General features: G+C 39.9%; 1 protein-coding gene across 2 annotated transcripts; it reads right to left on the bottom strand.

Moving 5' to 3' along the window:
* Positions 1–219: 219 nt before the first annotated feature.
* Positions 220–27,822, bottom strand: LOC119741463 (putative ammonium transporter 2). 2 transcript variants are annotated; one of them, XM_038217219.1, is made up of 7 exons: positions 27,387–27,822; positions 22,574–23,132; positions 15,897–15,968; positions 12,509–12,568; positions 8,601–8,677; positions 4,457–4,686; positions 220–4,114 (listed from the first exon to the last, which is right to left on the bottom strand). In XM_038217219.1, exons 1-7 carry the CDS (start codon positions 27,550–27,552, stop codon positions 2,963–2,965), a joined length of 2,316 nt encoding a protein of 771 aa, XP_038073147.1. In that variant the 5' UTR covers positions 27,553–27,822; the 3' UTR covers positions 220–2,962. The 2 variants fall into 2 exon arrangements, with proteins under 2 accessions (XP_038073147.1, XP_038073148.1); XM_038217220.1 differs by lacking the exon at positions 27,387–27,822 and adding an exon at positions 23,539–24,026.
* Between the last annotated feature and the right edge of the window lie 143 nt (positions 27,823–27,965).

The raw sequence follows: 27,965 nt of genomic DNA, 5'->3' as shown, positions 1-27,965 counted from the left end.
ACAGCGCATAAAACGCTGTGCTAAAGCTGGACCCAGTTGCCGTGTAAAATTTCATTCATCATCATAAGTAATTTCTTGCCAGCTGAAATTTCCCGAGGTAAGACAAATGGCATGGCTCTAAAATTATTCCAACTGACAAAAACCAAATAACTAAGTCTTGCACGGGAGCAGGCATAGTCTGTAATGGGACGACCAGAAACGGAAATATTAGACTCAGACTCAAGGTGAAAATAGGTGTTATTGCAAATCCTATAACAGTGGATACAACTTATCCATGTTATTTACAATAGTTACAATCATATATAATATATATATATAGTTCTTTCGTATTTAAAAGCGACGAGTGAAAGGAATACCAGACATTATATTTGATCTAGATATAGGTATATAATAAACGGTATTGGATATAAAATATTTTATTATAATAGTTTTCTTGTTACAATTCGTTTATGCGGATATAACAAACTCTTCCGAATTCGAACGTGTAATCTACAGAACCCCATGAATATGCAAAGTCAAATATTGAAATCATATAACTTTCAAAGTTGAATACAGTTGAAGTTGTAAATCATTCTTAACAAGTTTTGTTATAATATCCATCCCGTGATTTTTATAGTTGCCTTCACATGATGGTATTTTGTTCTCCGACATCCTCTTACTAAAGACTTTTGTTTCGAAGTGAATTTCTAACCATAAAACTGTTCTTAAAAGTGAGTCATTTCGTGAATATGGCAATCATTGAGAACCCAGTATGTCCTCAATATTACTACGCGAGTTTCGGTTAGACTTCCTCTTTTGGCCAATATCGAGAACTTGAAATAGAAATCTGTTCCTTGCACATGTTGGACAGAGTCAATAGTGATAAGCTAAGTTCAAAATTTAAACAGTTTATGGAACATACAGTTAAAAGCGAACTTGCAAACTGAAAAATGTGTTTAACAATACATATATTTTATTATGCGTATTTGTTGGGGAAAATACAGTGCAGTTTTGTTGGATACATTTACAATTTTTTAAAAAAATTTTTGGGTTTATATCCCAGCTACTTTATATAAGATGGTTATAGTGACCAAACTTGTAGCTGTTTTATGTCTAAAAGATATTGGACAATAATGTGAAGGGCCAAAATGGGGTATATCATTAAGCTATAGTATTCAGCACGGGAAACATCTTTGTAAGACACGATTTAAAAAAAAATCTACACTTAGGCATCCTCCCCTCAAACAAATACACGTGACCAAGCGAACAATGTGCCTCAACCATTTTGGGGAGTCAATGCTCACTGAAGAGAAAGGCAGGACACGATTAATTGTTTTTATTTAATTTAAAATCCCTCCATTTAATAAGAACATATCTTGTATGCATGGGCATTATTTGTCGTTGAGAATCACTGCCTATTGGCCCAACTTTGTTCCCAGGGTCTACTGTCAACCTTGATACAATAGTAGAGCTGCAGCTAGTGGTAGAGAGCGAAAGACCAGCTATAACAGCGTACTGCTCGAGGCCATGGACACGAGGTTACTGTGGGCCGTTTTCAAGAGGCGACCATTTTCAATCTTGCGACCGAATCTACGCTCGATCTTGCACCCGAATCAATTTTCATCTACATTTACAAACTATGGTTAGGTGCCAGACTATATTTTTGTAATGTGCTCGTCTCGCTCTCAAAACAGAACGATTTGTCATAGCACAGCGAGGTATTATCTGCCTCCATTGTGGTCAGTCACCATCTTGAGTTTAAAAACAAATGCAAGGTTCGCCTCGCTATCGATCCAATATGGCCGTCTAAAAGTTAAAAAGCCATCTATCGGGGTGTTTGGGTTGAGGACTAACCATGAATCAAATTCTTAAGTATATTTATAAAAGGTTCACAAAAATTGTAAAAATAAATAAATAAATAAATAACTTTTATGATCTAGTTGGAGTGGAAATATGTGAATGTATGACATACCAGCACAATTTTGTGTTACAACCGGTGGAATATTTTCGCTGCGAATATCACCTCGTGTTTAATGTCTCATGGATTGGGTCATAAACTATACAGTACAGCGGTCTTCACTACTATTTCCATCGTGCCCGCGACATATTCATCCTATTTGGTAAAGACCATTTCATACCAAAATGTTAAAAGGCCGGCATAGGCAGTTTTAAAATTGCCAAGAAACAGTGTAACCTTATAGCGATAGTAAAATCCGCCTGCTCAGTGCAATGAAAGATACACAAATGGTATAACTGATTCGCTGGAACTATAGCATGGGTGATATACGGACAGATCAAAGGTGGAATATTTCGGGAAGAGCTGCTTTGGTCAATCTTGTAACATCTGTTCACTTCAAAGGACTATTTCTCATGCCATGCGAAATATATTTTAAGGGGCTAAAGTTAAAGGGACCATCTACATTAGGAAATTGTGGAAATTTGCTATTTTTTTCTTTAAATTTAACTCCTCTTTAAACCGTGCTTCTTGTTAAGACCTGCAAATTCACGAAACAAAAAATACTGTATCAATTTTGCATATCACATCAGTCCCATGTATCGAACTTCAAGGTGGAAAAACAAACAAAAACAAGCAATCAACAATGCAAACAAACAAAACTATATCGTCTATCTGCTAAAACGTAAATACATTTGAAACGTTGGTATACCAACAAATTATTCATATAACAATGCAGTGTATAAGGAGATCGCGCACCAGCGAAATGACAATTCAAGGTATACTTCTTGAGGGTATAAAACACCCTCAAAAACTCACGCGCGCGTTCGTTAAAAGGCTAATAAAACCATTGTTATATGTGAAAGTGCAACATGTTTATGTATATATGTGTGTTTATGTTTTACACATGTATTACAAAAAATAAGATAAATGCAATAAACTATTTTACACAGCTGGCATCTGAGGTATTTTGTCTGCTCTGAACACACATTTTTTTTTGTTATACAAAAGAGGCCACTTCATTATCCTCTAAACTAGATATTCAATTCTTGAGTTAGCCGTTCGATTGACTAAATCATCCTCCTCTCCATCGACACTGTCTTGAGCCGCAAAGCTCTTCCGCCTTGGATGTTGCACAGCGTCAGTTTCCGGCGTCGACTCATCCGCATCGAAGTAGACTTCCATTTCAATGGAGCTACAATCAGCCTCGACGCTGATATTCTGTAAGAAAATGTCTTCTTCGCTAGTCTGAACGAAGGCCGAGCACGATTCGGCAACTGGGCATGTCTGCGTGCTCTTATCGACCATGACCACTGGGTGTGCTGAACCAGCCTGCACGCTGGCATGGCATGGACTGGCACCCGACCCGTTCAGAGACGTGCTCGCCACGGCACCGTTCTCAACAGTTTCTTCGTCAATGTCGAGATTCGTGTCGGTCGAAAACTGTACGCGCCGCGCTTTTCTAGGATTGCCTCTCGCGCTCTGTTCGTTGTCAATGTAGGCCACGTTCTCGATTCCCAGTTTGCGCTGCCATTTAGGCAACACGAATTTCCTGCGTCGGAAGGCCCCTCGGATCAACTGGGTGCTGATTCGTCGCTTTTTGTTCACAGAGTTTGCAATATTGTTCTGGCTATCGGTTGCCTGGCTATCGGTTGGTTCTGCATCTGTAGGACCCGCCCCATCAACGGAAGTGGTAATGACGTCACCATTGGTATAACCCTCTTCGACGGCTATTGCATGAGCGTTCCCGTTGGTAACCGTAAACACCGTGTCCCCCCGTGCCGGGTTAAAGTGCATCTTGCGCGCACCGGACCGGTTGCGGTCGTCGGACTCCCGGTCTTGGAAGCGTCTGATAACGTCATTGTAATTGGTATCCAAGGTAGCATCGCGCATGCTCAGGAAATCCTCAGCCTGTCGCATGGAGGAGTGGAGACGCTTACGGGGCTGCTCGAAGCGCCGATATCGTGCTGAGTCGGTCAATCGTTTCTTGATCTTGTCGTACTTACGAGGACCGATGGAATGCTCCACCATGTCTGCTCCTAGGAGCTCCTCATGGAAGGGGAATCTGAGTCCGATGGTCATCGATAAAATCTTCAGAATAAGGCAGGCGATGATGCCACACCAGGCTGAGATACAGACGACGGCTAATAGCTGAATACCTAGCAATGTCCACCCACCACCCTGCCATAGTCGGGGAAAAAATAAACACACACATGAAGTTCAATTAGGACTTTGAAGTTAGTTTTCGAACCGTTAAACGGTTGTCACTTTAACCTAAAGAGCGGACGAGATAAATGAGTTTGAAGTATGATTTGACTTGTTTTTGACATGAGTTTGGCTTTTGATTTGACATTGATTTGTGATTTGACTTACGAATAAGTCGTAATGTGACTCGTTACTGACTTGTGACTGACTTGAGTACAAATCTGGAGCATTTCCATGAAAGAAATGTGGGAGCGGCAAAGAGCTCCTCCTACAAATATGCAAATGAATGTAATGAATAATGCCTGAATGCTTGCTCACCATGAACAAGCCATCATGCACAACTTCTCCCTGTTCCACGATGTCGTCGTGTTTGACAAATAGTCCAGCCGCCACCAGACTCCAGATCCCACAGAAGAAGTGGACCGGGACCACGCCCACTGGGTCGTCAATCTTGAGTTTGTTCAGGAGTTCCACGCCCCCACACGCGATACAACCGCCTATCAGACCAATCACAAGGGAGAACTTGGGAGGACACAGAGTGCACATAGCTGCAAAGACAGAAGAAGAAATATTCCCATTTCACCATCACAAATCAAAACAGTATGTCATGGATGATGCACCTCAGTGATTAAAACGCCTTTGTTGTCCATAATAGTTTCCCTTCATAGACGAATTTCAACTACGTTATAATGGACCTTTTATACTACATTAATAATATTACATTCATAATTATGCAGGCATGCAGATAAATGGGCCTGGCGGCAAGAAGCGAAAGCGGTCAATTGAAAATGTACAGCGGTCCAAATATTTGGGTCATTTCTCTCAATTTCTCCAGGATTTGTCGCTTTGTTTTGTTTTGAAAAGCCACTAAAATCGCCATAGGCATTACGTTCTGGCCTAAATGGTTTTTTTTGGGGGGGAGCACAGAATAAAATCTTTAAAAACTGCTTTCGTCACGTGCGCACGAGGGTGAAGGAATTCAGCAGGGCTCCTTACCGCACGGGTAAAACAGAATAGCGGTGTGCTTCGGGGTACCCGTCCACCAAATTTCGGGCCGAATCGCGGTGCTGACTCGCGGTGCTGAATCGCGCGCGGCGGCGGGCTTCACCGTGGCTGAATCACGGGCATAGTCTTTAGTCTGTATCTTCTGTTTTTTTTTAACCACTTGGTTACAATGATTATGAATTTATGAATAAGAAGGTCCATTAGCTGCAAGGTCGAGCCTCTCAGTGTAAAACCGTTGAATGACGTTGAAGAGTATGTCGTCATTAGGCCTAATCCCCACCACAAACAGACAACACCGAGGTCCTTGATTTCAGTGTCAATTTGAAATAAGTCTCGATAGGCCAGTTCCGTAGTCTGTACGAATTTCAACATTGGGAAACAATATGCCTTCTGCGTGCAAATTATACAGAGGGAACCACAAAACAAGTAGAGTTGTGAAGTAATGACAAACAAAGTAAACTTTTTTTATCCTCCTTTTGCTTGCATAGATTAACAATGCAAATTGCAGAAATCGGCTACATTGCCACATAGATACAATGTGTGTACATTGATATCGGCGCCGTGTTTATCCCAATGTAAAAATTGTCAAATATATGATGTGCGTTTTGCACAGTTGGAATAATTGAAATCTCTTTAATGTACAACAACATATTGAAAGAGCGTTTTGCAATACCCAACAAGTCGTTTGAAGCTTCGTCAATTATTGGTTGATTTGGGTAAACGTTTGCCGACTTCGAAGAATTTGTCCACGCGATGTAGGCAGTTGCGTAAAAAGTCGACAGGATTCCTCATGTTCTTAACAGTATAAAAATACGCTTTTGGGGGACAACTGTGGCCGCGAAATTAATTACACACAGTGCAACATGCATTTCTAAAGTGCGAGTAATTTTTTAACTTGTCTATATTAACACGTCCTGTATGCTGACGCTCATAGCGCTAAATGGCAAGTTTCACGGAGGCAAAGTAGCCTGGTTTGATTGATGGTTCATTTGCAGTCTCGATAGTTGGGAAAAACGAGACCTTTCTTGTTTTTAATTTATCGCGGTTTTGTGTTCAGCTGTACTTTGGTGCGTGTCAAGAACATCTAATGCACTTGAATGCAAACAGGGGTATTAAAACACACATCAATGATAGCCTCTGTTCTAAATCGAGACAGAATTGAGGCACCATATAGTCTTATGCCCGTTATTACCACGTAGGCAGTACATTATGCAGAGAACATTAATTTATATCATGTTGAGTACAGGATTTTGCGGCATTCTTCTGAGTTGGTTCTGCAGAGAATTGGTTTACACGACGTTTCAAACAGTTCGTCTTTTCACCTTGAAAATTAAAGTGTTACTTTTAAAATCAACATGTTTTACCTATGCTAACCTATATCAGGGAGTGTCGTAAACGTAACATTTACTGAATAATATGTTATGCATAGACAATCATTAAATAAAAAAGGGTTTTTACTGCTAAAAGCACAAACTATCAACGCTATCATTATACATCCCGATATCGCCCCGTTTATAAGCTTTAATGCATCATCCATCACTTTTCTGTATGCAACTTGCAAGACCCATCGTTCGGTTCACATTGGATACACCATGTGGATTGGGTTGCTCAGTCTTAACTAGGTCGGGAACGCGTGATGTTTTTCTCGGGAGTGTTTCTCCCCAGGCTGAGAAAAGCGACCTTTCCCCTATCATGTCTAAAACGGATTCTGAGCACAATTATAATATTATAGTATATTGAATTAATTTCAACCTCTAGTGCGTTAGTTCTCGTGGTCAGCTGTGACGCTGTATTTTACGAATTTTATGTTTCGTCCTTCAAGGTTCCATGAGATGCATTTTTCTTAGGAACACATTTGAGAAACTTTCTTTATACTTCTCTGAAATGTATAAAAACTATTTGACATTCCTTTTTTTTTATTGAAAAGTGCACTTCTTTATAAATATAAACAATTTTACGAGCTTTTCATGACAATGAGGGCGCTGTTGCTGTGATGTCATTTCATGAAGACACTGTTTAGTTTAGGTGTTTTCTGTTCAAATTGTGAACCCATTTTTTTTCAATGAAAATATTTGTAAGAAAAGTTTGCTGATTGGCTTACTGCCATACACTAACACAACAACGAATCACCGCAAAAAGATCCAACTTTCTGGCAACTTATGGTGCTGAAATAGCTGTAACATTGAGTTTTCTGCCTGAAATGACATTATACATTTGCTCATGAATATGGAAATTCGCATTAGCCTTAAAACAAAAAAAGGCCAGAAAACACCCTTGAAAATGGCAAAACGAAAATTGAAAATAAGGTTAAATGGGACACAAAGGTGCATTTTGAAGGATTGCATTTAAAGCAAATTACATTGTATAACCCCTTAATTGCTAAACTCCAACATAACAAAACATCCACTTCGTTAGTTCTCAGAGAACGTTCGATTCACCTGCACTTTTCCCCAGCAAATTACAGGTGCTCTTTGTAATTATATACGTTCAAGGTCTGGACATGCACTGGTAGCGCTGAATACCTTAGCGTCCTTGACTTAATGGCTATTGTGATGCATACTGAAATGAAAGACGTTACAGAAAATGCCTGTTCATGTTTCTTTTCACGAGTGTTTCAACAACACCGACCACGACATTATGAATTCAAACAATTAGCCTTGTCCCTGCGGTAATATTTGAAAGAATAACCTTTGAAATTATGAACGCTAATGCAGTTTTTTTTTCTTGGGCGGGGGTGCATGGTTGGTTTGGAATGGTACTCTACATCTTAAGATTAACAATTCACTTCTTAAGTCATTGACCATTTACCACACCGAGCAGACATAGTAAAAGCCTTCTGTGACAGCAGTACACAACACTGAGGGGAAACACGTTAAGGTATTTTATTTTTTAAATAGCGCCATGAAATTTAAGCTTTTCGCCCATGAGTGACTTGAATTTATATTTGGGATCCAATCGGAGCTAAATACACAAAAACTGAGAGGAAATTCGGAGAGGGTTGATTCCTGAGTAACGCGTGTTGGAGTTAGACGCTTTAGTTTTGACGCTCATCAGTTAATTAATTGCACTGCACTTGTTAACTCCCAAGTCAATCAGTAACTGTATTAGTGACTATTCAAATTTCACTAATCGAATTGTGGTATGTAATTGAATTACGATTACCATTGTGTTTTGTATCCGTCAACCTTTGCTCAGGCTTGGTACCAGTCCAAAACCATAAACCTTTTTTTTCAAGTTCAAAGGTGTAAGTTACCACACGGTACGAATAAGAAGTCAATATAACCAAGTCACCGTAATATCAAACGGAGTAGTATACAATTATAACAATGATCCTTGTAAGCAGTGTTTATGGGATTCATGTTGTTGGATCTGGTAACTATTGCCTTAAATTCACATACCCCCCCCAAAAAACAAATCATGCACAGCATGAGATACCAATAATCTTTCAATTTCTTACCGGTAATGGACACCAATGCACCCAACACGCCATCGATCAAATACCCGATGTCGAACTTTCTTCGTTTCGTCAGGTAACTGAAACAGTAAAAGAGAATTCAGTCATTTCAATTAAAATCGTGAAACTTTCCGAACTTGGGGAAGGGGGGGGGGGGAGCTGAACACAATCTAGCACTAGCTGGCGCTGTTCATGGCGGAAACATTGGTGTAGGTCCCTACATGCAAGGTACAAATCCGCGTTTTACATCCATTCAAGCACTTTCTATACCGTTAAACTTTAAATTCAGTGTAGTAGAGTTTCTGAAGGCAAAATATGAATCACTTGTAAAATGGGTCGATTGTTACTGTACAAAAAAATCCAGCCTGGCTTTGGCATTAGACGTGCATTGTGGTGCTGCTTTTGCAATCCATTAACCAATTCGTTTGGGATTACTTCCAAGAAACACGCTTAAATAGAACACTGTCGTGCCGGAAGCAGCCAAGTCAGTCTTCTCGTCATTTGCTGCTGCGAGACTTACACGGCCTGAGCATAAATCACGTGCACCACTACTTTCAATTACGTTATCCTTCAAGATGTTGTTAAGTTGTACAGAAGAAACTTACAAAATAAGAATGACTAAGGTCGAATTTAAAGGGCTACAATGGTTGGAATAGATAACAATACTGCCATTAGCCTTTCATTGGTTTGTGACTTGTGTTGTCTTTAACGCCTTAAGCACCTCTCGACAATTCATGGACTTCAATATCTCAGCCGTCCCCGTCCGAGAAAAAAATCCTCGATCCTCCTATTTCTTTTAAAGAATACTGTGATATTAAACAAAAAGGCCTTTAGTGTATGGCGATTTCTCTCGTCTTTCACCTCTAGTGAACCTTATCGATCGTGGTGGTCAGTCGCTGTAAGAGGGTTTCCAGTAATAAGCAATCCGGGGGAGCTCAGTCCACAGTGACGAGACTGTTCTTTATTCCTCACAGGATTTCTCGTGCGACATTGGAGTGAAATTGAATTTCAAGGGTAGTGGTGTATTTATAAACTAGAGTCGACTTAGCAAGGAGGGGGCGGCTTGGTCATTTCCTAGGAAGGAGCACTAGCTCAATGGGATTGGTGATATTTTCAATGAAAAATCAATCTTCTTTTCCTTCTCAAATTTTATAGGGCGGCGCCATCGGGAGGTGCACGGGCTTGGGTTGGGGCGTATCCTGTAGTTTTGCCATGTTTGCATTGGCCAAATTGATATTCCCACTTTTTAAATATCACTATTAGCCCATTTTTTGTTTTCTTCAAAAAAAATTTAAAAAAATACCCTAGACACAGCAACAAAGGCTGTGGTCAAGCGCTCTGAATTATGTTACGCGACACGCGCCTGGCTGTTGTTGTATTACAAAACACGCTGCATTCGAATTGACCAATCACACCTTTAGTCCTGATTTGGGAATGAAATGATGTCACGATTTAGTAAAGTTGACTCCGATTGGCTGAGGCGCGAGATCGCATAAATCCGCATGCTTTGACATATCAGACGTTATACAGGAGACTTGGCTCCGTGGATAACGGGTGATACTCAGACTAATATAGAAAGCGCCCGCTGAATGGTCAGAATCTCGAGGTCAAGACGCAGTCTGGACCGACTCTGTTTTGCATAATTAATCGCCGAATCTGCTCACATACCATAGACCTTTGCTGCACAAGGGGATGTACTATCACTTTCCTAGTTGAGTCTGAAATGGAGACTGTAAGTTTCGCCAGTCCACGTTCACTTTTTACGTGAACGTCTTGATACCAAACATTGACACAGACTCACGTCTTTGAATTTACCCGATTGTCATCCGCGTGATCGATTGAACAGAAAATGAGGTTAAACAGTTTTAATTTTATAATAGTCATTAAAACGCAATTATTTTCTTTCGAAGTATCCATTTATTGTCCTTAATTGGTTGGGCCCAGTCAGGACACAAAATAAATGTAAAAAAATAGGATGTTACACACGTTGTGGATCCTATAGACCTTCCTATTGCCGACCCGTGGTTGGCACATTTTGCCAACCATGGGTTGCAAAACTATAGAAGGCCCAACACTGCAAAAATGAAGAATAGTTATACGAATAATTACAAAAAAATGTTATTTGATTGTTGAAAATGCAAAATAATCAACTAACGCTACAACCATTTCTCAAACATGCCTTTTTCTTGTATAATGAGTGGTTATGAGGACTTTTTGGATAAATCCGTTGCCAACCAGCTTCAATATTATTTATGCCCTAGTGGCAGCTGATACAAAATGGCGCTCAATGTTTACAAAAATTAGAAAGGTATATTCATGGTGCCCGGATGTGCTGTATTCTCGTAAAATCTCGCAGGTTTTAGAGGTCAACTAACACGCTCTTTTATCACTGTGATATAAAGCTGTTCCGCAATCATTCTGCTGGGCATTTCATCCGGATATTGTGTTCGTATTCCAAGAAACCATTGTTGACGCATCTTTCAATGAGCGTCAATTTGAGGATAGTGGACGCACACTTAAGGTGATAACGATTGCACCAAGAAGGAATGTGTACGTGTGAGAAGCCACGTTTCTCAATCTGTGGGTGTTTAGTTTTTGGTACAAGTCACGTAGTAATTAGCCCAAGTGAAGTAAAAATGCATTAATATGTACGAACATCGTCTTTTTGTATTGTCTGCTTTCATTTAATCATAATTGTTTTGGAAAACAGTGACGTCACTGTCATGTGAAACAAAGGTGGTGGGGATAAACCACGTACACCAACGAACTTTGACCCCACATGAGCCTCGCCATTTTGGAGGCTGAAGTTGCCCAACAAAGAATCTTTGGTGCCGTTATACGCATTAACCAAGCGATTACCAGGTATCACAAGAACAAGATTAAGAGAACCCATCGAAATAGCAGAAGCTTGCTCGTTAGTCCAAAATAATAAAAACAAACTACTGAAAATTCAAATTCGAGTTAGCGAACTGATCAAAAACAGCAAGCTAAAAAAACAATCCAAGACTTCATCTGCGACGTAGTAAACAAAACAAGCCAAGCCTAGTAAAGCTGATCCCACAGCGCGACAAGTTCACTTTAATAATCCAGAATGGCTAAAAAAAGTTTGTAGAATAAGCTGTATGTGTTAACGGTATGGAAATCAAAATTCGCTAATGCAAGTTGACAAACTTTCCTGGACTTCGCTTTGGGAGCTAGTTTGTCATCTTACAATGCCCAGGGGAGATAATACCGACTATATACCCTCAAACTATTTGATATTCCAGTCTTGCATTGTCTTGGTCTTAATATGCTTTTTTGTTTTGTTTCCTAACAGCAATATTTTTTTTTCGATGGGATTGGGTATTTTATACATGCATGTTTCTGTTTTCTTTGTACTTGATAGCATTTTTAGGGAGAGCCACCAGATAGTGATTAAGTTCGCTTTTGGCAATCCTTCAGGGGTGAATATCGATATTGTGGGGGTTTTTGGGTTTTTTTTTTGCACTGGCATGTTACCTTCAATGTTTGTATTGTATACCACCCTAAAAACAACTTAGTCAAACTATTGACTGGTTTTCCTAGTTATTGAAAATTGACTCGGAATTTAGTTAAACATGCAACGTTTCATACTATGACTAGAAAACGTAGTTGGATTTGACTCCAATTTTGCATAACTATTTCTCCTATAGTCAATAATACTGACGGGCAAAATCTAGTCAGATTGACTGATTTTCAGTTGCACTCAGCTCACCCTGAAAAGCTAGTCAAATTTGACTGGTTTCTAGTCAAATGTGAGTAATGCTTTTTTATGGTGTATTCTAGCTGTGGCTATTTGTGTTCTTAACTGAGAAATAATACATGAAATAAAATGAAACTATTTTGTATACTAGACTGGCCCTCTGATGGGACCAGCACAAATGAATGCCTACCTCAATGTAATCCCAGCTATACCTCCAGCCATGGACGAACAAATTGTAGCAACAGCAGACCTGCAACAGCAAAACCACAATAATTACATTAGCATAATGTAGTCGGACTTTGCTAAAAGCTTACACTTCAATTTGCGCACTGGTAAACGATCATTCTCGTATGGAATCGTGTAGCCCTACTTACCTTTACAAATAATTTTTTTCAGGTCACTCACATTGGTAAGTGTTTTCGGGAAGCCTGTCATCTTTAAAAAAAAATTTTGTAGTATACTTTATCAGCCAACGAGATTCACTCATCTTTGTCAATTGTCATAAATTACATTGTATATTATAGACCGCTCCGTGTTGCCCACTTTCTGTGATTACTGGGCTGGCTTTCCGCCATTACTGGACGCTCCAAATATCGCTATTTGGTATGTCACACATTGCACTCCCTTTTTAGTGACTTGTTCAGATACATAAAAAACGCACGTGTGATAGGCGCGTTAAGGCATATAAGCACCCCGCAGTAATGGCTACCATCACCATCACCGACATTTCAAAATCGGATTGGTGTTAAGGTCAAGTCAATGTAAATATTAATAAATAGCAGACAGTGTCAACAAAGCCCTATAGTTCTTCACAATTGTTCATACTCTTCCACAAATCAAAATTCATTCGTGAAGTCCTTTTGTTTTCGTTTCTCTATTTCAGAGAATTGAAACGGTTATGCCACGACGTTGTGATTGTTCAATACTCGCCTTTTGGGGGTAATTTTATTTCGAGTTCAACAATTTACGCGGTCCGACACTCCTATCCAGTAACACAAATCCATGCTAATGAAATTCCCCGTACCTTTCTCTCCAATTCAATATCTAAATGCAAATATTTCTTTTCCGTTAAACCAATTTCCTACAAACGTGTCGGGCGCCATTCCAACTTTCTTCCTATACCAAAACCCGCACAGGAATGCCGATTCCTCGTTATGGCGTTCGTTCCTTCGTAAACACTCTTCACCAGTTTAATTCAAAAAGCCAACACGTTTGCTTGCAGATTGCCCGTCGCCTTCACTGCCATTTATGTCCATCCATTATCCATTTTCCATCTGTTTTGTTATCCGTACTCCTATCACCAAGGTAATTCATGCGATAAAACTGACTCGACTCACAGACAGTCTGTTGCACGTCTAAACCATAATTCCGAGACAAAATAGTATTCATGAAAACCGCTGATTATTAGTCCAAATTTCATCACATTTTATTTATTTACTTTTTTCCTAGTATATATATACAACCGACCCCATTCATTATCTGGTGCTGATGAAGGCGATGTCTTCTAAATGCCATTGCACTTCTTAACTGCTCAGTTTGTTTTCCGTGGTTTGGGGGAAGAAGTGTTCATTCGTGGACGGACGTTTGATGACCATCATAATTCTAATGACCATTATAACAAAAATGTTGATTCAATTGACCTAAAACTTTGCAGATGTAATGATCATGGACATTTCTAAATGTAAACCGAGTTCAAATAAAAAATATGTCATTAGGCACAATAATGAGGAGGTTGCAATCCGTCCCGTCTTTGAAAAAAAACACGGTTATGTCAGGCCAGGAGCGTACTCTCCAAATTCCGAAGAGTGAAAATTCACTCCATTCGATTGAAGATTTACTTCCACAGTCGGAAACTAGGGACTAGACGTTTTAGGGTAAAATGTCTTCAATCGTAAAGATCGAGGTTTCACTCGAGCTTTGACTGATGTGGTTCATTTTTCATGTCAATCGAAGATGAGAGGGATTTTTACTCTAAAACGCTTAGTCCCTAATTTCACTCTTTGGAATTTAGATAGCACTGTTATAAATTAACTGCATGAATTGAAATATAATTCTAACTTGGAATTTGTGACAATATTATCGTGAGGAAATGAAAAGAAACAACAGGAACATCTGGGAGCTTCACTGATTGACATCAGTCATGACTTCGTTTCACCCCGTCACAATTTGTTTGCCCAGGAGTGACCAGATTTCTGAGGTAAATAATGTGATCTGTTTTGCTCCGCGGCCATCTCGCTGCTTGTTCCTCTAACAGGCAGCACTTACTAATAACAGTGCTGTCCAGTGCATGGCAAACTTGACCGGTGAGAATCGAGATCACTCAAATGCAACACAATCATCGAGGCGTTGTTTTCATTAATAATAACCGTCAAGTCATTGTCATCGGCAAACAAACCCTGGCAATTCTTTAAGGTCGGGGGGGGGGGGTGTAGAGGACGCAAAAATACGTGCAATCGCGAGGCAAACTGTTGCTATGCCAACCGGGGAAGTATCAAGTAGCTCGTCTGCCTGTTTACGCGTATTCATATTCGTTTTGTTTTATTCTATTCCTCATCGGACATGCATTGCGGACGATGTAAGTATAAGTGATTGAGAGAAGAGTGGCTCAGGTTGGAGAGAAGAAACGCAGGAAAATCGTTGGGGATGTGTTTTTATTGACAGAGACTACATGGTTGATAGAGATTGACAGGCCAATCACGTGCGTCATATCCTGGTGGGATTCGAACCCGCCATAGGGCCTCGGGCGACTACCGGCGACTGACAGACTGCTCCTGTATGACTGTATATTATCTCCTCTCCATCAATTGGAGACTTTGATCAGAAGGGAGAAAAACAAACGTCTCGGTGCGAATGTCCATTGTGGTTGTCATGCACTATGTTTCAAGCTTCTCTGAATTTGATGGATGAGTTCAGCACATAGTCCAAAGGGTTCAACTAAATATTGGAAGGTACATAGGATCATTTGCAATTCGTGGTGTTTTTGTTTGTTTGAAACAACAAAAATGCCAAAAGGTTTCGTGCATAAAAACTAACCTGTTGAAGTTCAATCTCAGTGGCACTTTAAGAAAACAGAGAAAACATAATACACACTTTTTGATTTCGTTACATCATTCGTCGCTAATGCACGTAAACAAATGTGCCCGCGGGCCATTGTGTTTAAATTGTGATATTCTTTGCACAGATTGAGTACTTTCAGTATTTTTTTCATCTAAAAGTCGCTTATGAAATTGGTTTTCCAGTCATTATTATTTTTGGGGCTAAATATTTTATTAAATAAGAAATATAATTTTGGGGGTTTGGGTTCCGCTTTATTTGACTCACCCTGTAATATAAGTCAACTACATCTTGCTAAAGAAGGCTTTATTATTTTGCAACTCAACTTATAATGATCTCATTGCAATAAACAAAAAAATATGAAAACAATAGAAATAAAAATGACGCCTCCATTCAATTAGCCCTAATCTATTAGCCTTTTCTATTTTTGAATTTTCACCCCACTGTTTGACAATGGTATACATATATTTATAACAATGAAAGGCAGCACTGAAAAAAAGGATTAGATGGATGATTGAACCTACCTGGCTGCGAGCGCCCACTTGTCTTTTGTTATTCCCTGTGTACTTCCGCAGTTAAATCCAAGCCAGCCCCACCTGCAAATAAGAAAATGAAAGTCACAATTCAGCTAAATTTTGGACATTCCAATCAATAAACGTCTTCAATTGACAAAATGTCGAACGCACTGGACTCAATTTCTGCAAATTACAAAAATGCGTCTAAGGGCCGAGGCTGCAACTGAAAAAAGGTCCGAGTTTATCATAATGCCGCCCTTTCCGACATTTCACATCCTTATATTTCTTTGGTGATTTTGCACTGAGCCTATTTCTATAAATTACAAACAAAATATGTTTTATTTTAGACATGAAATTAAACCTTGCGAAAACATTACCAGAAAAAAAATTATGTGCATTTGCGTGTTGTGGTTAATTGAAGGTCGATGCATCTTAGCTCGTAAAGATGTCACGAAAACGGCCTCAAGTCAGAATTAAGTAGCTATATTTCCCTCACTCTTTTTGCTGGATTTGTGCTCTTTAATCAGATGACCTCAGGTTATTCTTTGATTTATTCCCCCCTTGAATAGCATCATTTCTCACGAGAGTGACGGCACGGGGATAGCGGCTTTTCCACTCACAATAAAACGCCCGTGTTAGTCAGAGGACGGTACAAGGGTCGTCCGGTTTGTCATTTGCGATCATCAACATCGCCATTTAAAGTCCCCACACATCACATGCAATGAAAACAACATAAAATTGCTCTAGCTGCAATTTCTGTTGAACAAAATCAATAGCGATTTTCAGATGACCTTTTTTTGCGTCGTCATGGCAACCCATTCTATCTCATGCTCAACATTAACGTGTCTATTACATCTTACTTAATATCGTTTCCATAACGATCCCGTGGCAAAGAAAGACATGTGTCTTTTATGTAATTATGAGAAGTGAGAAGCAGAAATAATTGAATTGTAGAGAGATATGACACGTGGGCTTTCCGGGTGCATGCACCATTTTGTTGTCGCATGCCGAACCAGACAATGGTCGGAGATTGAGTTATGAACGCTCTTCGACGTGGGAATGACAGACGCTTTATACGATGGCAATCATGTTTAGCACGAAAAACATTGCATGTCTTTTACATGAATTTATTATTAGGCTTGCATATTCAGAAAATATAAGCAAAATGAAAAATAAAATTTGGAAACAACCGGACTGAATACCGTTTTGGTATTTTTGATCAAAAGTTTCTATGAGGACATTTACATTTGCAATATCTTGTCGAATAAGCAAAAGCATATTGTATGTTTTCCCCATATATTAGTCGTTCTCTGCAGAAGCGGATGTAGATAGAGAAACATAGGGAGCATGGAGGAAAAGTTATCGATCTTCTTATGTCAATGCGTTTTGGTGCAATTTCCGACCCACGATTTACTTGCTTTCAGGCCCGACACATTCTTGGTTCTCCCAGCACATACAGGTTTAATAAGTAATAGCTAAGTATAAAATGTCCTGATGATAATGTTGAGTGCAGGAGGAACATGAAGTGAACTCGTTTCGTCAATTTACCATGCCCAGTGTTGGATCGAAACATAAATTATATTACCGTGCACTGCGATACCTAGGTCCCTTATTTAACATACGGTTATTTTCTTTGGAACCATTGCCCTTGTGGAGATGTGCACAACCTCGTTCCTACTTTCAACCTCGAGACAATAGTGGACCCTGGGAGGATAACTTGCTTCGTGTATTCTGATTCGATCCCGCAATCGCAAATAATGCACTGATATCGTGTACTTGGTGATGTTATATCCGACGTGTATTAAGTGTTTTGACGGTCATTGTGAATTATTATGTCCAATCCTCATATTAACCATTCTCCCTTTCTCGACTTTTTGCTTATTACCATCTTCAGTAAAACAATAAATTTTGGATGGGTAAGTTTATCACATTTAAAATGTTTTCCGATCAGACGCCACCACGAATTACTTCAGTCTTTAACCCAGACACCGCCCCCCTCCAATCCCCCCCCCCCCACAACAACAACAACACATTCTGGACTCGCATAGTCATAACGGCACCCGACTACACCTTATCCAATTATAATGTTCACGATTTTTGAGCATGACCACATGATGCAGTAATCATGATCCATAGGCTAATCATGATCCAGCAATCATAATCCAGCAATCAAGATTAGATCCCTCAACCATGATCCAGCAACCATGATCCAGCAACCATGATCCAGCAACCATGATCCAGCAACCATGATCCAGCAACCATGATCCAGCAATCATGATCCAGCAACCATGATCCAGCAACCATGATCCAGCAACCATGATCCAGCAACCATGATCCAGCAACCATGATCCAGCAACCATGATCCAGCAACCATGATCCAGCAACCATGATCCAGCAACCATGATCCAGCAACCATGATCCAGCAATCATGATCCAGCAACCATGATCCAGCAATCATGATTTAGTAATCATCCAGCAATCATGATCAAATGATTCATGAACAAATAATCCAGCACCAGGGCAAGAGTGCAGCGCTAGTGAGAGTGTAGTGCTCGACGGCATCGGAACGATGTTGAGATGTGCAGAATTATAAAGGTATAAGTTGGCTTCGAAATAATAGTGATGCAACGATGGCCCTGACCATGCACACGCAAGCGTTGTGTAAATTGAAGGCCTAGGGTTTGCATTTTGCTATGTCCACTATCCGTAAGTTATATAGACCGTGAAATCGTGAGGTGGAAATGTCAACATCTACGGCGACGACTTTTGCGCGAAGTGTACACATTATAGCTTTACTATCTGTCAAAAAAAATCAATTATTTGCAAGTTTTTTTTCCTGCAGAATCGTTTTTATTCTTTCAAAGGCAATTTCATCATGATTGAGAAAGTGTAGAAAAGCAAATCATTTTGGGGAATTCGTCATTTCGAGTGCCGGGGTTATTACTTGGCAATTAACAAAAACAAATGATTGTTTGCAAGCTGAAGAGTGGTGGGTTTAATTTGGGCCATTGTTGGATTTTTTTAAACAAACGCCCACTTCAATTTCACAAGCCAGTGTGGCTTGTATTAACTGCGCGTGTGCGCATAAAAAAGTGACGAATTTAACTCTGGGATAAACAAACATTGCATTGCGCATAATTATACAGAACACACCAACGGAATAAAGGAACAGGTCTTGTTGTGAAAGAAATACCTAATTCTGAATAATAAAACAACAATTTGTCCACAATTTATCATTCTATTTCTTTCTGGTTTTTTTGCAAATTTGTTTCCATTTTTCGATTGCAGATTATCATTCGCTACTAGCCTCCAATAGACTTGTGTATGCGTTTAATGTTGTGTGTTAACACAAAAGTTACAAGTAAAGTGTTAATGTTCACGTCCACAGTTAGAATACCGAACCGCGCGGCTTATTACAACTATTTACAATTAAATATCAACCTGCGCATGTTCAGATTGTACGAGGTGCAATAGTTATTATTATTATTTATTCGGCATCAAAACAAACAAACAAACAACCAAACAAACAACACTAATCACAAAAAAAATACAAAAAACAAAAAACGGAAGCCAGAGGCAGAGGCCTTTGCCTGGAAATGAAAAAGTTGACCTTCAATTCCAATACCTCTGGTTCTAATTCTGCATATAATACAAATAAGGACAACGGTTACCCTTTAAATCATCTTCCTTGCAATTGCTCGTGTTGCAAAGTTTCCTCTAGCTATGCGCCAACCTTCTGTTTTACTTGTTCTTTGTCTATACTGCGATCTTAATGAGGACTACGAGCCGTCATTATTTTGCAGGGCAGTAGTTGCAGGCCACTTGTATCGCTAATGATCCGCATTGAACGATGTCCAGGATATAACCGACAGCCGCGGTGTGGTTAATACAAGATATAATCACGCGCAATTATCAGCACTATATGTCTATATCATCGCATACACAGGGAGACGGAGATTTGTGTGAGCTGAAAATATTGGTTTGGAAGTTCAGGTGCGAGGCAAATCGGCTGAGAAACAGTATTCAAGACGTGCATGGCGCATGGCAGTTAGGTGGTAAGCTGATCCTCGCTAAGCAAATAGTTCCCTCACAGAATATGGAGAAGGCACAGTTTTGTTGATCTTAAGACCTAACCCACTGAGTTCCCCCTCCAGAAGTTGAGAACCAATATTATTGACTTATCCCACAACATTCTTTTTTGTAAAAAAAGAAGAAGAGGAAACCTGTGACCAAAAGCACAGGGATATGCACCATACTGCGCACTAGAGACCATGCCTCTTGACACGCTCCCCAGGGATGTGCACCATACTGCGCACTAGAGACCATCCCTCTTGACATGCTCCCCAGGGATATGCACCACACTGCGCACTAGAGACCATGCCTCTTGACACGCTCCCCAGGGATGTGCACCATACTGCGCACTAGAGACCATCCCTCTTGACATGCTCCCCAGGGATATGCACCATACTGCGCACTAGAGACCATGCCTCTTGACACGCTCCCCAGGGATATGCACCATACTGCGCACTAGAGACCATGCCTCTTGACACGCTCCCCTTCGCAGAACGCCTAGCTCTTTCTTGATTCCTAACTATTGGCATTGGTGTCTTAAATTGACGCCAAAATAGAGTTCACTATATATGTAACTGTATTCTAGAGCTTCCGTTACATAACTGTATACAGCCTATACCATCATTAATTTTCGCCAATGCGTATTTCATCACCCTGGGATTCGAATGGCGTCGGTCATGTGGGAGGCCCTGGTTATTTTGATGACGGCAAGATATTTCTACTGGTGGGATAATCACATGATTGAAATGTGTGTTATATAATCAATGCAAATACGTCATTTTACCTTAAATAACATTATGCAAGAGTGAACCTAGTCATGCCTTAACTCACCTTCGTTATTTCAAAATTTGATATTTTGTTCCGAGGGTGACCTAAGCTTGGCTCGTACATCAGGCACCATTTAGTAATATTTAATGCCGGTAATGGTATGCAAGCTTTAAGCTCCATATTTCCTGAATGCAGAATATATTTCAAGCGGTTACGAAATGAAAATTATGTTATGCTTGATGACACCTTTATACATTATTTGTGAGCATGGTGTCTTATACTCGAAGCTTATTTTTACGTGCAGTATAGTGCCAAATTGGTTACAAAAGAGGAGCTATACATTATACACGTACATCAAGGCGAAGGAATAAAGAAACGTAGTCTCCTCGTTCAGCGATGGGGAAGTGAAGATGAAAAACTATTGATTCATATAAATTCGCTGTCTCAAGTGTAGGAATGTTGTATAAATGAAAAGCTGCCAAATTTGTTTTTATAACTACATTTAATCTTTACCTAGGGATTTCTGCATATTTTGCCTTATCCGGCGCATTTGTTTTTCTTTGGGAATTCTGAATATTCTTGAATATTTTATTTGATTAAGAAAACCATGCATTAATTAGTGGTGTGCATTTACGGGTAGTACGAGTATCGGGTACACCATTCAATTAAAACACGGATACCAGGGTATCCGTATAAAAGAAACCTAACCCCAAAATACAAATCCTGCAAGTTGTCTGAAAAGCTTTATAGATTTACAGACTGCATATTTCGCGAGGGTCATCTGCCACACGTTAAAATGCGCATAAATGTGACATGTGTAGCCTGGTTTTCATTTTGAAAATTGTCCACAGATCACATTAAAAATTTCTTTTTGTATTGTCTGAGAACTTTACTAAATCATTTGTAAAGTTGGTTACGGGTACCCCGTTCCATAATCTGGAACCGGTTCCTGACATCAGCGGTCGGGCATCCAGTTACGATGCACAACCCTTATTTCAACGAAAGACAACGCAAGCTTCATCTGTTTTGTTTTATGGAAAGTTGCAGAATGGAATAATAACCGTCTCGAAATGAGGCAATGCCTCAATTTTATTTCAGTAAAATTTGTGATGTACTTTACAAGCAGATTATCAGTGAACCAAAGTTTTAGGTAAATTTGCCTGCAAAGGTTTATTTTTTTAGTATAGACATAAATTATGCGAAAGTCATCTCCGTAAAAATGTAAAAACCACCGTTTTCTGCCTGCGATCTTTCGATAGCTTCGAGTGTACTAAACAAGGGGGCAACACACTCTGATTGCACGTATGTAAAGATCCGCAGGCAGATGTTTCTCACGGATGCGCGGTAATGGCGAATACACAGTGCCAGATTTTATAGTCAGAATCATAGAGCATTGTTTTGTATTAGATGACAACGTACTTTCGTCATTAATAGGCGGTTCTATGAGTAAACAATGACATTGCCCGGGTTCGTTTTTACTTATTCCTCGATAGTTACGACCATTTGTTTCGTATGCGATACTGCCAGGTTTGCAGCAATGCTGATACTGCTTCAGCTTCTGACTTTGGATGTTATACCTACCCACAATCATGGCACATTATACGGATGACTTCAGATTAACGCCCAAATGAATACAGATACTGACAAATTAGAGAAATGCCAACATCGCTGGATAGCACATTTGGAAGCGTGCTGGTGTGGCGTTTTGAGGTCGAGAGTTCAAATCCCACTCTAATTGCCTTTGCTCAACCTCAAAATGATCTAAAAATAGTTTAAATAATGACTGTTGGATCGTAGAATTCACAAAGGGTACATGACTGATCATAAGGGCAAATGCTCAAACTTACCATAGCATAAACATGCCCAAGATGGCGTTGGTCGGTGAACCCATGGGCGGGGGGTCTGAGGTCTTGTACCTTCTGTGGCGCGGTCTGAGCATTAGAGTCGCCACTAGTCCCGTCACTCCGCCGGCAATGTGCACCGGCCCGCCCCCTGCAACGTCCACCACGCCCATCTTGTACAAAAAACCGACTTCGGACCAGACCCAGTGTGAGGGAAAACTGGAAATCAGAGTGTTTAGGAGAGAGAAAATAATGTAGGCCTCGAGACGAGTTCGTTCCACCATCGCACCAGATACGATGGTGGTAGCCGTAGTAGCGAAGGCGAGCTGGAAGATAAAATGCGAGTACCGCTGACCAATTTCTGAGCTATTGCTTTGCACGTCCAGGAAAAAGTTGCCATATCCCGAGAAGGCGTTCTGGTTCTGGTGCACTGGGTCGCCGAAGCTGAAGGCATAGCCCACCGTCCAGTAAGTGATCCCTCCAAATATAACATCCACCGCATTCTTGACCATAATGTTGACTTCATTTTTGGATGTGGCTGTACCGCTCTCAAGCAGGCCAAACCCTGAATGAAAACAACAACAATAATCATAATAATAATTATAATTTCTACTATTAAAATGCTATAATATGGCGACTCTGCACAACCTAAACCGTCACCTAACCCAAGTTGACCTTATCCTTTCTCCACGAAATTCGGTATTTTTACCAACTGGACCACGAGAAATCGATCTAGATGGTTTGCGACGATATAATTCCTTGTCCTAAGGGTCGTTTTAACAATAGGGTGACAACAAATTGTCGCCCCAATAAGGCGTGTCGCCCTAATCAAGACGCGACTTAAACAAACCATCACCCGTTTGCAGGATTCTATAGATTAATAGTACCGTACTTATTAAGCGCTTTTGACCAATATCTGTAAGAGTTTCAGAGTTATTATTACTTTATTTAGTTATTTCGTTTTATTTTACCAGGGTAGCCCCATCAGTTGTCTGTAAACTGTTCTCCCTGCTGGGGCCCTGTTACGCCCGGTATCAGACCATGAAATCAGTTTTCTGCAGCATCTCAGGATCAGTGCAATCTGGTCTCTACCCTCAAAGGTATCCATTCATACCCCTGGCCTGGGTAGAGAAAGGCAATTGTGGTAAAATGTCTTACGCGAAAACACAAAAACGACCCCGACACGATTCAGACACCATAAACATTGGACCACGGCACCTTCATTATGCAATGCGACAAGGAGAACAAAAAAAAAACAGAAGTAACTTGCAGATTTACAACGAGGGCGGCGCAATTCCTGCATTCACCTGACACGTGAAGCAGTTTAGGATAAGTAAAATTGTCTTAACACTTTCAAAACTGATTAATATGGAAGTTATATGGATGCGTATCGGTTGAGAGGAGGAAAAAACATACAAACATTAAACCAACTGTGGACAAGCTAAATCACAAATCAATTATACACGCCATTGCAAATCATAAGTTACAAATGACACGGGATTGTACGGGCACCGGGTACCCTATTGAAGCAAAACACGGTACCCTGGTACCCGTAAAAAAAACCCCCCAACTTCCGGAAGTTGTCTATGGGTGCACACCGGTAAATAGGCCTAAATCCATCCGCCGAGGTCATGAATAATAGTTATACCCTCAAAATATTTTATATTAGTGAGTTCTGAGAGCCATAACATAGGGGAATTGAAGAGATATGGCATGAACCTCTGGCCCAGACTCGAGGCTTCCTATTCTGAGCATTTTGGATGCAATTGGGCTCGAAAGTGGCGCGATTTTCCATGTTGTGGAGGGATCGTTTTCAACATGGCTACCGTTCCGCTTTGGGGAAAATAGGGGTGGTCTTCTGTGAGCGAGAATTTCTCGAAAAATCAGTGGTCAACCCACCACAAATTTAACAGAACATAAAAGATGACATGTTGACCATCATTTTTTTTGTGCAGCTCAAACACTTGTGAGAGTATTGAGTATTTTTAAAAGAATTTTGAAATATGGGCATTTAGCACTTGTGTCTATTTAATGCAGGGTTGCCCCCCTGAAGAGCTTTATAGCTTTACAGTGTAAACTGCATCTTTCGCAAGCGTCATGGGTCGTGCGTTAAAATGCACAAAAACGTGAAATCTGTTTTGGTTTCCCCATGTATTCAAGTTTTCATTTTGTAAATTTCCTTTTATTTTTCATTGTTTGAAAAGTTTACTAAGTAAATTGTAACGTTGGTTAGTACCCGATTCCATAATGGAACCTGTTCCTGACATCAGCGGTCGGGTACTCGGTTACCCGCTGTCCGATACACAACAGGATAAACCATGACAAAGGACCTTTACGTAGTCACAGATCATTTGTACCTTGTCACTTGACTGGACTGGATGTCTTGTGATTGACTTGTGATAAACTTGCGCTTAGCTTGTGCTTGACTTGTGATTGACTTGTGATTGATTTGTGATTGACTTGTGATTGATTTGTGATAAAGTAGCGCTTGGCTTGTACTTGACTTGTGATTGACTTGTGATTGACTTGTGATTGACTTGTGATTGACTTGTGGTTGACTTGTGATTGCCTTGTGATTGACTTGTGATTGCCTTGTGATTGACTTGTGATTGCCTTGTGATTGACGTGTGATTGACTTGTGATTGACTTGTGCTTGACTTGTGATTGACTCGTGATTGACTTGTGATTGATTTGTGATTGTCTTGTGATTGACTTGTGATTGACTTGTGATTGATTTGTGATTGACTTGTGATTGACTTGTGATTGACTTGTGATTGTCTTGTGATTGACTTGTGATTGACTTGTGATTGACTTGTGAAGACTTGTGATTGATTTGTGATTGTCTTGTGATTGACTTGTGATTGACTTGTGATTGATTTGTGATTGACTTGTGATTGACTTGTGATTGTCTTGTGATTGACTTGTGATTGACTTGTGATTGACTTGTGAAGACTTGTGATACACTTGAGTGGCACGTGGGCTAAGAACCTTTACGTAGTCACAGATCATTTGTACCTTGTCACTTGACTGGACTGGATGTCTTGTGATTGACTTGTGATAAACTTGCGCTTAGCTTGTGCTTGACTTGTGATTGACTTGTGATTGATTTGTGATTGACTTGTGATTGATTTGTGATAAAGTAGCGCTTGGCTTGTACTTGACTTGTGATTGATTTGTGATTGACTTGTGATTGACTTGTGATTGACTTGTGGTTGAATTGTGATTGCCTTGTGATTGACTTGTGATTGCCTTGTGATTGACGTGTGATTGACTTGTGATTGACTTGTGCTTGACTTGTGATTGACTCGTGATTGACTTGTGATTGATTTGTGATTGTCTTGTGATTGACTTGTGATTGATTTGTGATTGACTTGTGATTGACTTGTGATTGACTTGTGGTTGAATTGTGATTGCCTTGTGATTGACTTGTGATTGCCTTGTGATTGATTTGTGATTGACTTGTGATTGACTTGTGATTGACTTGTGATTGTCTTGTGATTGACTTGTGATTGACTTGTGATTGACTTGTGAAGACTTGTGATACACTTGAGTGGCACGTGGGCTACAAGCTGCTTGACAGGTAAGAAAGATTGTCAACGTCATGTCTCACCAATGTGAACAACCGCTTGACAGAAGACAGGAAAGACACCAGACTAACTGATCAAATGCACCTGCTATTTCTATAAATACTTGAATATAACACATGTTTAGCAATAGAAAATAACAGCTGTATGTTGTCATATTTCCTACATGACTATGGGTACTAGAGTAGCCTATAACCGTCATTTGTGAATGAATCGTTCCTCATTATCCGGAAAACTCTTACACCACATAAATGGAGCGTAAAAGAACGATATTAACATTAAAGAATGAAAGGTACTCAGCCTAATCAGATCAAAGATTAAGGACTGCACACTTTAAATAATCCTCACTTAAACTACATTTAATGTAATCAATCCCTAACGATTGATCAATAAATACGTGTCAAAATAAAATACTATACTAATCGATGTCTTTCAAATAAATTTGTATAATAAATATTGACCAAAATTGTTGATATCATAACTAACATCATGCGAATGAAAACCCGGGATGTTCCTTGAAAAAGAATACAATTCTCGGAAAAGTCGTATTCAATTCCTTTGTAATATAATACCAATGATCTTATCATGCCGTTGCCCCATTCCTGCTTTTTTTTTCAGGGAGTTAACACGAAACACAGCACCTAAAAGCAATCACACTAAAAAAAATGAAACAAATTCTAGGAATATCGATTTGTGACCTTGTCCAAATGACCCCGCCCTCTAATCCACCCCTATTTTATCACTATCAGTCTCCGCCCCCGGGCACAGCTCTCTCCTCTCGAATCTATTTGATTTATCATCAATAAGATTAAACGATCGCAAACGCCATTTTTAGGTCACGGTTGCACGAATATACTTTGATACATGAAACAGCAGACGCGCGCCAACAAATAATACCAGAATATGAACGTTACTTTATAATCTATATATAATCTGTTCTTTTATATTATTTTAAAAGAACAGTTCAACAATAAGCTTAGTGAACAGGTGTTAACGTAGGTTTAATTTACAAAACCAAAAGCCATGGATGTAAAGCGATTCGCATTTGTGTAGCTAGCGACTCTAATCATTTTGCATTTGTCATGCGGCATTTTCACTGACAAATTACAAATGCAAGTACCGAATATACTATCGCATGTCGCATTATCTTCCCTATACAGGAAGAAACTGAAGGAAAATGGCATATATTTGAAATATGGGATTTTTAAAAAGATATTAGGCCTAGGATTACTCACCGGATTGCATAGTAAATATGACAAAGGCACTGGTTAAAATCCAGATGGGATCATCCCAATCGTTAGGCAAGACAAATTTCTCCACTACATAGACCGGGCAGGTAGTGTTGAACGCTATATCAGTAGTATCAGTGATAGCAGTCGGCAAAGTAGACACTGTGCTCATCTTCGGTATTTCCTGAGGCACCCAGATTCCTATACCGAAATTATTCCTCAGTCATTATGTCGTTTTTGTGTTTTGTTTGCAAAATTGCATCCACGTCAAAGACACTGGAACATAATTCAGCGGGTTCAAAGCAACACTCATCCGCACGCGGCAATATCGCTATGTTTTATTATGCGTATCGATGCGTGTACGATACGTAGTTGGCAGCGAACGGTGTACGTACGTGCATCGACGATGATGTATGAATTGATCACCAGCCAGCGTGTTTACCAGTAGGGTAATTATTATGCATGATGGTGCGCGTACGAGCCAGGTCAAAGGTCTTTATCATGAAAATTCGGCGGAATTCTGGTGTCGTAGCTCGGCTGCTTACGTCGTGGTTATACTTAAAGCTGGGCGTCATACCATCATAT

This window comes from Patiria miniata, unplaced genomic scaffold (assembly GCF_015706575.1).
Source record: "Patiria miniata isolate m_02_andy unplaced genomic scaffold, ASM1570657v1 HiC_scaffold_5, whole genome shotgun sequence".
Lineage (NCBI taxonomy): Eukaryota > Metazoa > Echinodermata > Asteroidea > Valvatida > Asterinidae > Patiria > Patiria miniata.
Note: the sequence above shows the minus strand (reverse complement) of the source record. Positions and strands in the feature narration are given on the sequence as shown.

Bases quoted from the DNA above. Each gene is read 5' to 3' on its own strand.
- LOC119741463 (XM_038217219.1), bottom strand. From the start codon at position 27,552: ATGAGCACAGTGTCTACTTTGCCGACTGCTATCACTGATACTACTGAT. The intron at 12,569-15,896 runs GTAGGTTCAATC...TTGCTGTTGCAG, and splicing joins AAGTGGGCGCTCGCAGCCAG to GTCTGCTGTTGCTACAATTT. The intron at 4,687-8,600 runs GTAAGAAATTGA...CTGTCTTTGCAG, and splicing joins TGCATTGGTGTCCATTACCG to CTATGTGCACTCTGTGTCCT.